General features: G+C 54.3%; 5 protein-coding genes across 5 annotated transcripts; 1 reads left to right on the top strand and 4 right to left on the bottom strand.

Annotated features, from left to right (window-relative positions):
• Positions 1–82: 82 nt before the first annotated feature.
• On the bottom strand, positions 83–3,091 carry CCOS01_09410 (uncharacterized protein; the record flags this gene model as incomplete). The annotated part of the gene is made up of 1 exon (XM_060457569.1): positions 83–3,091. One exon carries the CDS (start codon positions 3,089–3,091, stop codon positions 83–85), a length of 3,009 nt encoding a protein of 1,002 aa, XP_060312269.1.
• A 1,011-nt stretch (positions 3,092–4,102) lies between these two features.
• Positions 4,103–5,314, bottom strand: CCOS01_09409 (uncharacterized protein; the record flags this gene model as incomplete). Its single annotated transcript, XM_060457568.1, has 6 exons — positions 4,103–4,811; positions 4,871–4,954; positions 5,013–5,042; positions 5,103–5,113; positions 5,181–5,203; positions 5,269–5,314. 6 exons carry the CDS (start codon positions 5,312–5,314, stop codon positions 4,103–4,105), a joined length of 903 nt encoding a protein of 300 aa, XP_060312268.1.
• A 2,312-nt stretch (positions 5,315–7,626) lies between these two features.
• CCOS01_09408 (BTB/POZ domain-containing protein) lies at positions 7,627–12,477 on the top strand (the record flags this gene model as incomplete). Its single annotated transcript, XM_060457567.1, has 1 exon — positions 7,627–12,477. The coding sequence occupies one exon, from the start codon at positions 7,627–7,629 to the stop codon at positions 12,475–12,477; it is 4,851 nt and encodes a 1,616-aa protein (XP_060312267.1).
• A 487-nt stretch (positions 12,478–12,964) lies between these two features.
• On the bottom strand, positions 12,965–13,462 carry CCOS01_09407 (uncharacterized protein; the record flags this gene model as incomplete). The annotated part of the gene is made up of 1 exon (XM_060457566.1): positions 12,965–13,462. The coding sequence occupies one exon, from the start codon at positions 13,460–13,462 to the stop codon at positions 12,965–12,967; it is 498 nt and encodes a 165-aa protein (XP_060312266.1).
• A 999-nt stretch (positions 13,463–14,461) lies between these two features.
• Positions 14,462–14,845, bottom strand: CCOS01_09406 (uncharacterized protein; the record flags this gene model as incomplete). The annotated part of the gene is made up of 1 exon (XM_060457565.1): positions 14,462–14,845. The coding sequence occupies one exon, from the start codon at positions 14,843–14,845 to the stop codon at positions 14,462–14,464; it is 384 nt and encodes a 127-aa protein (XP_060312265.1).
• Between the last annotated feature and the right edge of the window lie 699 nt (positions 14,846–15,544).

The raw sequence follows: 15,544 nt of genomic DNA, 5'->3' as shown, positions 1-15,544 counted from the left end.
TCTGTAAAACGTCGTAAGCTATTGATCAACCGCGAAAACCGCAATAAGTCAATTAGTGAGATTGAGGACCCATCCTGGCGAGTCAATGTCTTTGTCTTTTGTTGAAAGGACAGTCGTCTACGCTCCCGACGCTTTGAAGACGCGAAAGCCTAGGGTAAGCAGTCTCCTGCTGTATGACGGGGGGATTGTATCCATAAATTCCTTCATTACCGCTACGGCGCGAGGAGGTGGCCATAGAAGAGCTTGGGAAACCCGTGGTGTAGAAGCTGGCATCGTCATACTCTGTCGTCAGATCGATGGCGCCTCGCATTGCCAACTCGTCGTATCCTCTCTTGCGCGAGGTATCCGTCAGCACGGTAGATTCACGGCGTTGTCGATAGTGTGACATTGACGGCGACGAGCCGCCCACGAAGAGGCCGTTTTCGCTGCCATAGGATCTTTCGCTCCCGGCTGCAGACACATGGCCAATTGACATTACGTCGGAATGCTCGCGCTTGAGGCGGTTGAAATTATCTTCTTGTTGAAGGCGCCAAAGGCGCATTTTCATCTTTGGTGGCTCTGTGCTGTCCAAGTCGATCGGGTTGCTGGCATTTGACCCTGCCAGTGATAATTCGCGGTCATAGACGTTCGCGACGCTTTCTTCCGTAAGCGTTGAAGTGGTCAACTCAGTATCCGCTCGAACGCGGCGGGTGGGTGCTTTCGGGGTTGCTTCGCCAGAAGCCTCAGATTCGGTTCCGTCTAGGTCCCTATCGGGCGTTGTACTCCTAGCTCGGGCGACCTTCTTTCCCTTCCCAGGACGTGGACCCTTTGATTGATTGGTAGAGCTTGACCGTCCCAATGTATCTCTCCCAATTGGTTGTCCTGTTCCTTCGTTGGCTTGTGATCCGCCTGGAGATGCCACCGTAGCACGCTGCTGGACCGGGTCCTGGCTTTCAGCGTCTGCCATCTCGATATCACCCTCTCCATCCCTTTCCACAACTGGCGGCGACACATACACTGCGTCAAAGGCTTGACTCTTGTGATAGAGGCCCTTGATCGCCTCAACATCCTCTTGAGAAGCCTCGTACCGTGGAAGAACCGGAATCAAATTGGCTAACTTTGCGGCTTCTGCCTTATCGTCAGTCTTTGGCATAGCTGTCACATTCTCAATATCCATGAAGAATGACCAATCACGAATTAGATGCCGGCCACCTTCCTGGCGGGATATGTTGTAGTCGTAGAACTGGATGAGCTCCATTCCACGAAGTGCGTGAAGGAAATGCAGTCCCTGGAGATTTCGCAGGGATCTCGTCATGCGGAAATTGGGCTGGCCAGCCGTGACAGACGCCATCCAGTCGGCGTAGGCCTTGGGTTCGTGGCGGCGACGCGTGTACTGCGGGCCACTCTCGTCGATATGTATGATGAGAGTTCTTAGACGAGGCAGCTGGCAGAGCCAAGAAACGTCCCATGTCCTTTTGGATACATATTTGAGTGCTCCCTTTCTGCCTTCCTTGACAGGCTTGTGAGTGAGATACTGGCTACCAACCCATAGCAATTCGATATGCTGGATTCTTTCTCTTCTTGCTTCTCCGATGCCAGTGCAGAAGCGGCCAAATTCTCCAAGGCTCGAGAAGGCGAAGGTGTTCAGACCGTAGAAAGCGTGGATCCCAAAGTAGTGCCAACGCTTGCAGACTGTGAGCAGAGCGAGGCGAGTGTTCGGTTTCATACCGTAGGTGATATTGCAAGATGTTCCGGAAAGGTGGAAGCGACGAGGGAGACCACTTCTGTTCGCGTTTGTTTGCGTGGGTTGCTCTGGAGGCATGAATCTATCGAGACGAGTGATGCAGTGAATAAGCTTGCTTTCTTCAACGAAGACGAATTTGATGATGTTGGCCTGTACTTTAGCAGGCAGCCGATGAAAAGGAAAGCCCTTAAGATAAGGGTCCGCCCGTGGTTGCTGGCCCTCTGAGCTTTGAACATCCTCGGGGTGCTCATCGTCCTGCACGAAGAGTCCCTCAGGACCATTACGACTCTCCTCAGACTCCCCGTCCTGACTGACTGGATCGGCGTCGAGACCTTCGAGCGCATCGGCTTGAAGTTCGTTGTTCGTAGGACCCCTCAGTCGCAAGTTTGGATGAACATTGCCAGTCTTCGTGCTCATATTCTCCTCCTTGCAGCACAGCTTGTAAATGTCAGTATAAGTCAGTGCTTTTCGGTGGGCGGGGTTCGTAAGGTATAGGTCCAGCTTCTTGTGCCATGTCGGCTCGTGTCTGTTCTGGCTGTTTCGCTTTTTCTCCAACCTGGCTATATCCGCTCTCAAAGTGTGATTGTCTAGACTGAGTTCATGGATCTTGCTCTCGAGTCTTTTGATCTGTTCATCGTAGATGCCGATGCCCTTCTGAAACTCCGATCGGCACGCGTCGCTGCAGCCAAGACTACTGAGATTGATGGGCAGTGGCAAAGATAGCTCCTCATCGTTATCACCAAGAGGGCCAGGCTCATCGTCGAGATCTTCATCATCTTCTTCCTCTTCTTCGTCGTCGCCGATTTCCTCAGCGTTCTCGTCTTCACCCTGTATGGTATCAACTCGCTTATCAGACCCTATGGTCTCTTCCCGATCAAGCTCCACTTCATCTTCGGAAGTTGCTTCGTCGTCCTCGGACTCGACTTCGTCGTCATCTGGGTCATAGTGATGCAGTGGCCCATCGGCCTCGTTGGAACTCAAGATAACAAGTCCATTTCGATCAAGCTCTTCTTCTTGGCTCAGTACTCGCGTGATGTAGGAGCTGGTGCCTGTGTGAGCTGCAGGGCTGCTGTGTCTCTCGGCGACAGCGGCTTGAGAAGGGGATCCCGTCTGAGATGAGACATGCAGGTCCTGAAAAGACGACTCGACTTCGGAGATCCTTGGAGAAGAGCTGTCGATATTGTAATTGTTGGAGACTGCAGCGGTGATTGTCGGTGGTTGGACGACGACCGAGCTTTGGCTGAGAGATGCCCCTGAAGCCAGAGGAGGTGAAGAAGCAGGAGGGGAGGGTGTGGGAAGGCACCCAGGTGTAGCACTTGGCCGGACTGTCGAGATGGCTCGTGACATGGATCGCGAGTGATCTTCCATCGTGACTGTCAGCGGTCTGTCCAAAGTGAAATATTCTCAAGTTGAGGCTGCCCTGGAAGTATTGTCAATTATGCGTGCTGAGCGATAAACCCATGGGGCAAGTACGAGCTGAAGTCAGCTATACGGAGAGCAATAAATACTGTGAGATGTGAGAAGTAGAACTGTGAAGGTCGTGATAAGTGAGAAGCAAAGCCGTCAAGGCGTAGAAAGCAGTTGAAGTAGTCCTCATATAAAAAAAGGCAGGAGTGATGTGCCTAGCCACGGAAGGTACCACAGTCTGAGGAAAGAAGGGTGTAATCTGACCGAGGCTGTTTGAGACTGCTCCTTGAGTGATCGTAAGTCGTGTGCAAAGTATGCAGCCAAAAATTGATTGATCAAAGAGTGAGCGTAGATTTGAAGCGGCCTAGCGGTTGAGGTATCATGTAATGGAATGACCGGGCTTGATATATTGGAAGTTAGAAGCAATGTCCCAGAAGATGTGTGGCTGAGAAGATGCGTCTGGGTAGACGAGTCCAAGGTCGTATGGTTGTGTAGAAGGTATAGAAGAGACGAGCTCATGCGTACGCGGCAAACCGTATAAATAGCAGTAATACGGAGAAGGAAGGAAGCCTCTCAAGTCGTAGCTTCTTGAACCGGAAGAGGAAAGTACGGGTTGGTTGGATGTATCCTGGAAATGGACTGTATATGGGGTCAGACTGTGAGAAAACAGGGTGAACTCAAGGCCGAATTCGGTCTTCAACAATGCAAAGCTCGCGGCAGGCGATAGCAGTGCCACTCAAGATATCTGATCAAGCAAGTTAGATGTCACTATGGCGAGCAACATGTCATGCCGCTGGACAGAGCCAAAGAAAGAAAATGTGAAGCCCAAAGGATTTGAAAATGATTTGCATTGCTGAGCGCCAGAATCCAAAAAGCCCCGGGGTTGGTATCTGCCTGTACGAGATGTACATTCCTCCGGTTGTCTCTCTCTTTCTCTAAATCTTTTTTATCTGTTCCATTCTAGGTGCGGATTTAAGCGTTGGTCTTGAGGGTGCGGAAGAAATCCATGACGCCAGTGAAGACGACGAGGAGGATACCGCCTCCGGGACCGAGACGGAGGACCTTGGGCAGGAAACCCTTGTACAGAGCGCTGAAACCCTCCTCCTTAGCGACTGTGGCAACGGCGGGCCAGGCCCAGTTGTACTTGGGGGTCTGTCCGGGGACCTTGGGGCTGTTCTGAATGCGGGACTTGACGACGTCCATGGGGGTGTTGAGGATAGTACCGACGGTACCACCAATGGCACCGGAGATCAGGTCGTTGGTGACCTGGCCGGCCTTGTTCTCGGCCTTGGGGAGAAGCTCGCGGACCTGGAAAATGCAGCCAAAGTAACCGGCGTTCCAGACAATGTGGCGCCACATGGTGCTCTCGAGGCCATTGTACATGGCCAGGACACCCTCGGCGGCGACGGTCTTGCGGATAACATCGAGCATGCCACTGTACTTGCCGGCAGAGGCCTTGTCCTGTAGTCTAATCTTGACGAGCTCGAAGGGGACGACGACGAAGGCCTCGGTGGCACCGGCGCTGGCTCCGGTCAAGATGGAGAGAGACTGGTTCATCTTGGCAGCGCCGAACAGGTTGCGGTAGATCTTTCCCCACTCGTCGTTGGCGGCGAACTTGGTAGCACGCTTGGGAGCCTCCATGAGGATGGGGGCGGTGATACCGCGGTAGAGTGTCGCAAAGCTGCGGTTCGTAAGCTTGGTGAATACATTTGCGGAGGCCGAAGGAGTGAATTCGCCTACCCCTCGTTGCGGACAATCTTGCGGAAGCAGTCAACCATGCCATTGTAGTGGTCGGCACCTACGCCCTTGCCGGTTTGGAGTTGCCTGAATGTTCGTGTCAGTCGGGGTTTGCGCGGGCGGCTGGCGATCGAGCAAAGCTTACACTCGTGTCTTGACGACGTCCAAAGGGTACCTATTGTGCGGGTTAGCATGGTGGCCACGTGAGCGTGTCGCAAGAGGATTGTTGACTTACATGACCAGAATCTAGAATTGCAGAAAGCGTAAGCATATCTCGTCAACCCATTACTGTATGGCATCTTTGTGTACTGACCTCCGAGACACCGGCAATGGCGCCTGGATGCAGTGGTCAGTATTTCGGGTCCGATATCGCGACGGTGGGGGGATTTCGGGCAACGAACCTGCGGCGAACTGGTACTGGAAAGGGAGGGGCTTGTCGGTCGACATCTTGACGGTAGACAGCTGAGAAGACGGTGATTAGCTGGGAGAGGAGAGCTACGGCGGGTGCAATTGAGAACTCACCGAGGAGCAAAATCAATCGGGCGGGTTGAGGTGCGTAGGTGGGAGGGTTTGAGAAAGCGCTGGGAAACTGGAGTGAATTGGATGGAACGGAAAATCGAACGAGGTACGGAGTCTTAGCTTTAGCGGGAACTGGGCTCTTATCGCCAGGGCCCCCGGGCGGAGGTCCCTTATCGGCCTCTTTTTTGTGTGTGCAGCTCGCACTGAAAGTCTGAAGCAGCCAGTTTCCAAGTTACCGAGCGGCGCCGGACTCCACCGGATGGGCTCTTGCAGCATCTTGCTCATCGTCCCTGACACTTGCGAGGCTCATGATTGGTGCGCTCTTCTGGGACCAGCGGGATTACGTATTGGCATCTCGCTATGGTAGCATGGCGGCACTGCGGCAGCGTGGGCAAGTGGCTTTTTGGGACGTTCCGGGGACCTGGGGATCTTTCTTTACCCCAGGGCCCGGGCCACCTCATCTTCCTCTGCAACCCATGCCGAGATGCATCTGTCACTGCGACGGTGAGACAGATTTCATGTGCCGTCTATTGCCGAGATTCGTGCGACAATTCCGACTCATAGGCGACGGTCTTTCTTTACATTGATTTCAACGCCTTACTTTTCAGTACTAGGCGTGCCAGATATCGCGGCTTCAAAGCTGGCAAGGTATTGCACATCATTGATAGTAGACTCTAGAGGAGGTCAACGCCCCAAATTGCCTACTCACATACGCCAAACTAGACACACCTATTTGGAGTGTTGTATCTGAATAAGGCAAGTCATGACGATGCCAATGGGTGCTTTCGCCGAATAATACTCTCTATATAAGATATCCAGGAATTCAAGGTGCATGCAGATGGCCGGTATTGGTTTCCAATAACTAAGAGCAAGCCCATTGCGCGTTACCTGCCTTAGGTGCTTCGGTATCTTCCCTATCAGCACAATAAGGAAGCAGATGGCATTCGGTAATATGCAAGCCTGCCGAATGGAGGCTCATCGAGTGCCGCCCGAATGTGATCCCGGCGTTTCGAGGGCAAAGAGACCGCTGGCGGGGTGCAGCAGCTGGCGGGGGATAGCTCCCCACCTAATAACGGCCTTAGATAAGCACACAACCTGCACCGTGAGTCGGGAGTTGCAGTTCTTTCATTGTTTCGTTTCCACCACTGCTGCGAGCTGGGGCAAGTATCCGCGAATTTGTTTCAACGCTTTGGTCGAGTGAAGACTGGTTCTATGGATACAAATAGGTAGTGAAAGTAAATTAAAGGATTCTTCAGCATATCCTACCTTCTTGGAAAGATGTACATACACATACCTATGTGAAAACCTGGCAATTGCAAATCCAAGTTAGCCAAGGTATGGATTAGGTACCTTAAATACTGACATAGATCCAGGGTGTTTGGCCAAGTGACAAACACCTTGAGTGTTGCGCACTACTCAACCACTTTACGAAATGAACAAAATTAGGCTGGACAGTACTCACTTTGTCATCGCCGTGACTTGGGTTCTCTACTATGTAGGTTAACATGCATACATAGACAGATTTCCTATGACTTGCTCGGCGTGCCAGGACCAGCATGTCTCAATCCCCAAAAAATGTACCACTGCCCGCTAGCCACCCCACCTGAAGCGACAAACTGGAAGCTTGTCTGGCCTGCAACCAGAGCACAAGCTCCCAGCTTTGAGTCCGATTGGCTGCGCAATAACGCACCAAGGTGCCTGTCACCCACGCTGCATGCCCCCCGTGGAGCCGGGAATTCGCGGCGCGGCGGGCTCTGACGCGCACAACTGGCGACTTGAGGTGAATACCTTCAATTTCCATCGCCAACCCCACCCCCGATTCACATCTCTTCGCCAGCAACGACCCTCCTACAACCGTCGTCCTCATCTCATCTTTCGTCCATCTCGATCTTGTTAGGAATCAACAACAAAACTCGCAGACCCGCGACACCGTTCATCAAACCGAATACCCTCGCCACTCGACTGCTACTACGCTATCGTATCTAGGAGTCACAAGCTCAACGACCAAGTGGCAACTTCGAAAACCCCTCCTCCCCCTTTCTCTCTCTCAACTCTAGGGCTTTGTAACCTCACAACACCCCCTGCGCACCATCTGGCCATCTTCGAACCGTATCGATTCAATACCCACGATTCCGCTCTTCTCGCGCTCGGAATCGCACCTTTAAACAAGCCGTGATCCCAGAGACTCACAGCGAGGTGCTATCCAAGTGCTGGAAGGGTCCCTTGCCTACCATCTGCCCATGAGTCACCTACTTTGGAAATATTATTGGGAAAACGATGTCGACAGGTTTCGGCGTCTACTGGTCCCGGCCGGCCACACGGCGCAAACTGCGACAAGGAGCCCGGGCATAGGTGCTGGACCCCTTGGGGGCAGTCCCGGACAATACGGAACTTCTCCCCGGAATGTTAAACAGCGCAAATCCTCCGCCGTCGGTTTCGGCCCAGCTGGATCAAAGAATGCCAATAATGCTCTCGGAAAGGCTGAAATCAACAGCCGTGATCATGCTGGCCTTACAGTTCTGCTCCGCGCTGCTTCCTCGATAGATTCGGCCGCCATCCTCTTCGTCCAGGCCCTGCTCGACCACCCCTCGATCGATTTATATGTGCAAGACCCCGAGAGTGGCTGGAACGCTCTTCATCGAGCACTCTACTGTGGAAATATTGCTATTGCACGTCTACTGCTTGAACGAGAGCGCAAGATTCTTACAGAGCAAACCCTCGGAGTCTCGGTCTCCAAGGTTGGGCAGTTGATCAAGACGAAAGACCGCGAGGGCAACAGTCCTTTTGATCTCTACAACTCAACCATTGCTGTGCGAACACTGGGAGACTCCGGGGACCCCAACGACTCTGACATCGACTCGGATACAGACAGCACCTCAGATGGAGGCCAGGCATTGATGAGATCAGTCGCTGCACTTGATGGCGCAGTGGAAGGCGAGGAAATCTTTGTTTTTGGAAGCAACCGCAACATCTCACTTGGTGTGGGCGACGAAGACGACCGGCAGTATCCCGAGAGGATCAACCTAAAGCGGCCGGATCAACTCATCCGCAGATTCTACCAAGAGTACTTGGAGAAGACCAAAGCTGTGTCTCATGGTGCCAGCCTGCCGGAAGAAGATGTGGACCTGGAAGAGATCCCAGCCCTCATCCGCAATCGGCCTCTGCGGATTCACGATGCTGTTCTCTCAAAGTTGCATACCGCCATCTTGACAACTGACCCGGTTTCGAACTTGTACATCTGCGGTGTTGGCCGAGGCGGGCGACTTGGGCTAGGCGACGAAAATACCCAATACCGCTTCGTGCCGGTACAAGGCGGTCTCGCCGACAAGAAGGTAGTGCAAGTTGCACTTGGTCAGAACCACACTCTGGCTGTCACAGATGCTGGAGAGCTATGGACCTGGGGCTCCAACAGCAACTCCCAGCTAGGATATGGCTTGCCGCCGCCAGCCAGACAAGACGAAGAACCGATGAGCACCACCCCACGACAAGTGTTTGGGACACTCAAGAAGGAGGTCATTCTGGGAATCGCAGCATCGGCCGTGCATTCAGTCGCCCATACCTCCTCGTCACTGTTTTGCTGGGGTAAAAACCTCGGCCAGCTGGCGCTGATGGATGCGGATTCGAGATCCTTGGAAGTCCAACAAACTCCCCGAAAAGTCGCAGCTTCGCTCTTCTCTTCGCCCATCGCTGCAGTCTCCGCCGTAGATAAAGCGACCACCGTCTTGCTGGCCGACAGCACCGTCTGCGTCTTTACGAGCTACGGTTATAACTTTGTCAAGTTTCCTTCCCCTGACGTCTTTGTAAATCACCAGTTCACCGCATCAATGTCGACAAGGTACAGTACAGCACGGAATCAGGTCAGCCGCATCACATCCGGCGGCGAAACGATTGCGGCTGTCACTACGAGGGGTGATCTCTTCACTATGGCACTGATCCACAAGTCGGATGCGACTACGACGGCAACTTCCACAACAAATCCAGCCAAGATCAAGGGTGCCGTCACGACACCGCAATGCGTGTGGAATGCTCGGAAGGATGGTGTCAAGTCCGTCAGTGTTGGTGAACACGGCGCTGTGATCATCTGCACAGAGTCTGGAGCCGTTTGGCGTCGTATCAAGCGCGCTAAAGCGAAGGATGCTGCCACCCCGGGGTCAGCAGACATCAAGAGAAAGGATTTCAAGTTCCAGCGTGTACCGAGTATCACCAATGCTGTTGCTGTGCGGAGCTCCACGTTTGGTGCATTCGCGGCAATTCGCAAGGATTGTGATGTCATGAAGGAACAAATCAGCATCAACGAGCAGTCCCTCTGGGAGGACTTTGCCTCCCTATTCGCACTACGAGAGTTTCAGGCATCGAGGCCCAATCCCGGCGACAAGGACACGATCGGTTTCTGGAAAGCCGAGGAACTGAAGTATCGGATAGGGGAGCTGCCGTACGAACTCCTCAAGTCCGTGGATCTGGAGCGTGACTTACGACAATTTCTCCTGATGTACCCGAACTCGGACGTTGACATGGAGATCCGCACCTCGTCATATCCAGATGTCAAGATACCGGTGCACTCATGGATCTTGACTGCCCGAAGCTCTGTTCTGCGAAGTTTGCTCAGCGACTATCGCAATGGTGGTCAGGGGGACATCCCGCAAGTGCTAAGTCTCGAAGAGGGAGATGGGAGGACGATAATCACCCTCGAATCGGTCGACCTGCTGTCTATAGTGAACCTGGCCGTCTATGTTTATGATGACACCGTCGTCCCGGCATGGAATCACACTCGCCAAGCACCCGCTCTAGCCCACAGGTATCGCCAGGTTCGGAATGAGCTGATGAAGCTTGCGACGAAGCTTGACATGATGAAGCTGGAGTCGGCTGTCCGTCTGCAGACGACTGCGGAAAAGTCCCTGGACAAGGACTTTGCCAAAGCCATTCATGACCTCAGGTACTTTGAAGACGCGGATGCTCTTGTTGAGCTCGACGGCGAAGAGGTACCGGTTCACAGCCAGTTGCTGCGCCAGAGATGCGAGTTCTTCGAAGGCCTGTTCCATGGGCGAGCCGGCGGCATGTGGCTTGCTGGCCGTCGCGATGAACTCGACGAGGAAGAACTTGTCCGGGTGGACCTGAGTCATTGTGATCCTGAGGCGTTCCAATATGTCTTACGATACCTCTACGCAGACGTTGGGACGGAACTCTTCAACCAGACCACATCAGCCAATATTGACGATTTCTCTGACCTGGTAATGAGCGTCATGAGTATTGCAAACGAACTCATGCTAGACCGGTTGTCCCAGATCTGCCAATACGTAATTGCACGTTTCGCCAATACTCGAAACATCGCTCTGCTGCTCAACGAGATCAGCGCATGCTCTATTACGGAGTTCAAAGACGCGGGGCTGGAGTACATTTGTCTGCAAATGGAGGCTGTGCTGGAAAACCACTTTTTGGATGGCTTGGAGGAGGATCTCCTAGAGGAGTTGGATAACGTCGTCCGAGAAAATCAGCTAGCTCGCTATCCTTTCGCCAGAAGTGGACGGGCCGAGCTGCTCTTGTTTGAAAAGGACCCCGATCTGGCTCTCGATATTGACGAGGAACGCCGTCGGAGAGTGCGCGAGATGGCTTTCCGGACTACGCAACGAGACGACGAAAAGAAGATTTCATCATCCTTCAAGACCAAATTCGGCAGCCTTGAAGACTTGTCCGGCGTTACCTCTCCCAGTTTGGACAAATCTCGGCGCAAGTCCAAGACTGGCCGCAACGAGCCGTTCAGTCCCAGCCTCAGACCCAAGGAATCCCATGCCGATTTGATGTTCAACATGGACGACGAGGGACCTTCCGCTCTAGGTAGCCCTACAGTATCACCCACGCAAAGGGCTGCTGAGGCAAAGAGCCAGTCCGAATTGGACCGGATTCCGTCGTTGTCTAGTCCCTGGAAAGACACCAAGGTCCAGGCAGGCTCGCCGCAATACCCAGTGCAAAGCCCCCCGATGGGTACATCCGCCAACCTCGGCATGAGCCCTTCGCCGGCAGACTCACGTGGGCCGACTGCCCAAAGATCTGGCAGCCCGTGGGCGGCAGCGGCATTCCCAACCCAAAAGATGGACCTGCGTCGAGTTCTGACGGAGACGCCAACAAAGTCCGCCTTGTCCGCCGGCATTGCCGCGCAAAAGAGCAAGGAGGCTTCGCCCAAGCTCGCGCAGCCCAAGGTATCGCAAAAGGAGCGAAAGAAGCAACAGCTAGCCCAGGCCGCTGCTCAGGCGGCTCTCGAGGCTGAGGTGTCACAGCCGAAAGCAGCCTGGGACAAGGACGCAGCTGGCAACAAACCTGCCCCCTGGAAGCCTGTCACGAGCGGGCCCAAGACGTCGTTGAAAGATACACTGGCCAAGGGCTTAGCTAAACCAGTATCACCGCCAGTGGACAGCCCAACTTCAAAGCCGCTGCTCTCAGTCGAGAGCTCTGCGAGATCTTCACCGCGGAGGGCAGCTTCGCCGGACACGCGGTTCCCGGGCCAATCCCGCGTCAGCAGCTCCTCCCCTGCCGTGGCCGGCGCCTCGACAAGTCAGCCCGCGTCGTCGAAGCCGCTGGTCCCGCACTCCAAATCTTACATTACACCCGCGAACAAGGCCGAGCCCATTTTGGGACTGAGTATGGCAGACATCATCGGCCAGCAGAAGCGGGAACAAGAGATTGTCAAGGAAGCTGTGGCGAAGAGGTCGATGCAGGAGATCCAGCAGGAGCAGGAGTTCCAGGAGTGGTGGGACCAGGAGACGCGGCGGGTGCAGGAGCAGGAGGCGAGGCGGGAGACCAAGGATAAGACGGCGAGGGAGGGTAGGGCGCAGAAGGACGGCGGCGGCGGAGGCGGCAGCAGCAGCAAACGAGGGCGTCGGGGCCGGGGCGTCGCCAAGGGCAAAGCATCTGGTGGCGCTCCTCCGGGTCAAGAACACGGCGCCGCCGCCGCCAGCAACGCCGGTAACGTCGATGCCGGAGGGGCACCACCGGCCAAGGCGCCCGGTGGCCCGGCGAATAACCCCCGAGGGCGTGGTCACCGTAACCGGGGGAGAGGTGGGAAAGCATCGGCATCCGCAGCGGCATCTACATTGTGATTTTTTGCGTCTTGGTTACAACTGATTTTTTAGGGCGTTTCAAGGTGTCACGGAGCCCGACGAAAAAACCTCGAGGCATGGTTTTACATTTGGGAAACACGGGAATTGGGTTTTCTATTTTACACGAGCATTGGCGGACACCAACTTTGTGTGGTTGCCAAATGTTTTCAAATTGCTTTTCGCTTGGTCACAATAGACGAAATGAGAAGACAGACAGACGGAAAGAGAAAGAGACTTCTTCACTCCTACATGTTGCACCCACTGCCGCCGACCGCTTCTCAAAGATTTTGACAAGACTTGCACGATTCAGGTTCTCGTTCACCGTTGAGCGCTAAGGCATTGGCTTGGTAACGGACTTGTCCTTTTGCTAGATGGGAGGTGATGCCATGTGACCGGTGGGGGAGGCAGAAAGGTTGCCAAGAACGGTATACTTGGAGCTACCTACTAAGCAAGAAGCAGAAGGCCCTCTTCCTCCGCATCGGCGATTTTACCACGATGCCGTGCCCGCTTTCTCCTCCGATGTACAGGTCTCACAGAGCGTATCTATACGCAAGTGTAAAAAGGGGAGGAAACGTGTGGTACTTTCGGGAGATGGGTCCGATCTGCAGACGCCGGTTCGGATGCAGCGTGCCACTGCGCCAGAACCACAGTCACCATGAGTTGGGTGGTGTGTGATGCGTTGTGGTGCGCGGTTGACTTGCCTTACGTTGAACGGGTGCGGGGGAGAGGAGTGGAGCCCGGGCCGGAGCATGGTCTTATCGTTATCTGCAGATATCACGAGTCGGGTGGCAGTGGCACTGATAATGATAATGGCAACTAACCTGAAGCACCAAAGACGATGGTGGTGATGCTGATAAGGGGGCTGGCTGCCAGGCTGGCTGATGGATGTGCAGGTTGCTAGTTCATTGGCGATCGGTGCGATGACTCGTTTGCCCGGGGAAAGGTTGCTTGCTGCTTGGCTGCTCGATTTGGGATTGCCGCACATGCCGCCAGGGGTGGGATCACGACAACATTGACAGGCAACGAAGCGGCAAGCCAGATGGAGTAGGTCCTTGGGGGTTTGCCTTGCCACGCTTGCCTACCTTGGTATATGGGCGAGAGATCGGTTTCTCGGACAGTGCCGTTTAGAGGAGCTGCTGGAGGCTAGATCCGGCGCATTACAAAGTTGCCGCCCGTGAAGAGACGACGATAAGAGAGGCGGGTACTCTGTCGGTCCTGAGTCTGTAAAACAGGATTGGGGGTTCCCAAAGAAAAGAAAGGAAGACGAGCTGAGCGCTATGGTGACGGGAGAAGGATTCCCGGGATCAACCGAGGACCGGGTGAGTCGAGTGCCTACGTTAGTGTTAGTGTCGACTACCGGCGTACGAGCCTGCGTACCTTGGACCCTGCCATCTATCCGCCTTTTGAAAAGTGTCTTTGCTCATCGTGGACTCGGGCGAGAGAAACGTCGGCGACCTTGTTGACCTCGACGTTCACTTGATGGACGCAAGGGCCATGGCGATAAATCGAAATGATGATGGCGCTGGGATGACCCGGCGTCGATGCCAGCTGTCAGCGAGCACCAGTATGTATTTGGATCCAACCCCAATTCTTCGCATTGCAGGGTCTATGGGAAAGCCTGCGGTACTCCGTACAAGTCAACAAATCAACAAGCAAACACCGCTGCGGCCGAGAGAAGCGGCCCTGAAGCAAGGCAGAGAAGAGCAGGGACAAGCGAGACTGGTGCGACTGGTAACAGAAAGTCAACGAGGCACAAGTTGGCCGAGGCAAGGGAAGAGTGAAAGTGGAAGTGACTTAGCAGAGCCGCCCGCCACCCCTTACCTACCCCGTCATTTCTGCCCCAGAACCCAGCGGTCATGCATGGGGTGGAGTTGAGGCCATTCTGAGGTCCGGGCTTGGTACGGAGTAGGGTCGCGGCGCTGCCTATTCCCCATCCAGGGCATTTTTGCATATTGGAGGCGGCGACCCGGAGGACTTCCAGGACTCAAGCGTCAAAGATGTGAGAGCCAATCCCCGTTGATTTGATTGCCTGACCTCTCCGTATCGGGGCAAGTGTCTGTATGACTACGAGGTGCAGTCCCGGGCGCGCCCCATACATGATACATGCAGCTGGCGATGGCTTGCTCAAGTTGGTGAGTGGCAGCCTAGAGGAAGAACTTGGAAGAAGTTGAGCCTCGAAGTCTAGGTTGGGGTTGGTTGACCGCCGTCGACCGTTGGAGTTGGAGTTGGAGTCAGAGATGGAGTCATGTCGATTTGAGGATGATGGTGGTGACTCTGACTCGGAAGGCAATCCGTGCCACCCCTCAGCCTCTTTCTTTTTCGTCTTCCTTTCTTCTTTTCTGCATTTTTGGGTCTTCTTTGTTGACATTTCTCGACGCGGTATGTCGATATCCTCAGGTCAGCTGGGGGTAATCAATCGAGCCCAGGGAAGCAACACAAAGACTCTTGGTGATTGAATGAGGAGCATGCAGGAGGCATTTCAAGAGACAAAAGTGGAAGAATGGGAGTCTTCACCCCACGGCCGCCGTCACACAATGGGAAGGCCGGTGCTACTATGCATCTCGACGAACGAAAGGTGCAAGTACAACCAGGAAGCAAGAGCAAGGCATGGTACTTTGACCATGTACTTCCCGTCGTTTGTACTTTGGAGAACATCAGGGTGCTTCCACTGTACTGCGTATGTCACCTTGTCTCTACGTACTTGGTCCACCTGCGATCGTGCCTGAGGAAATGGAAAGCAACACACTCACAACTTCACAACTCCAACAACGCTCATCATCAGTCAATACAAGACAGCAATTCACACAACAACACCAACTGATCTTGTCCTGCGGTGCTACACTACAAACAACAACACCTGCAGCAACTTCAAACCCCAGCTCTGTTCCGTCCCGTCCCATCCCATCCCATCCTGTTCCAGTCAACCTACCTTAACGGAACGATGCATGCACGGGTGTGTCTTGGTCCACCGCCCATCACAGATGCAGCCCCATCGAGCCCATCCATGCTCCCCCTGTTGCTGCTCCATGCCCTGCCCCCCCCCCCCCCCATGCCGCGGCTACTGGCT

This window comes from Colletotrichum costaricense, assembly GCF_030867565.1.
Source record: "Colletotrichum costaricense strain IMI 309622 chromosome Unknown Scaffold_9.1, whole genome shotgun sequence".
In the NCBI taxonomy this organism is placed as follows: Eukaryota; Fungi; Ascomycota; class Sordariomycetes; order Glomerellales; family Glomerellaceae; genus Colletotrichum; species Colletotrichum costaricense.
Note: the sequence above shows the minus strand (reverse complement) of the source record. Positions and strands in the feature narration are given on the sequence as shown.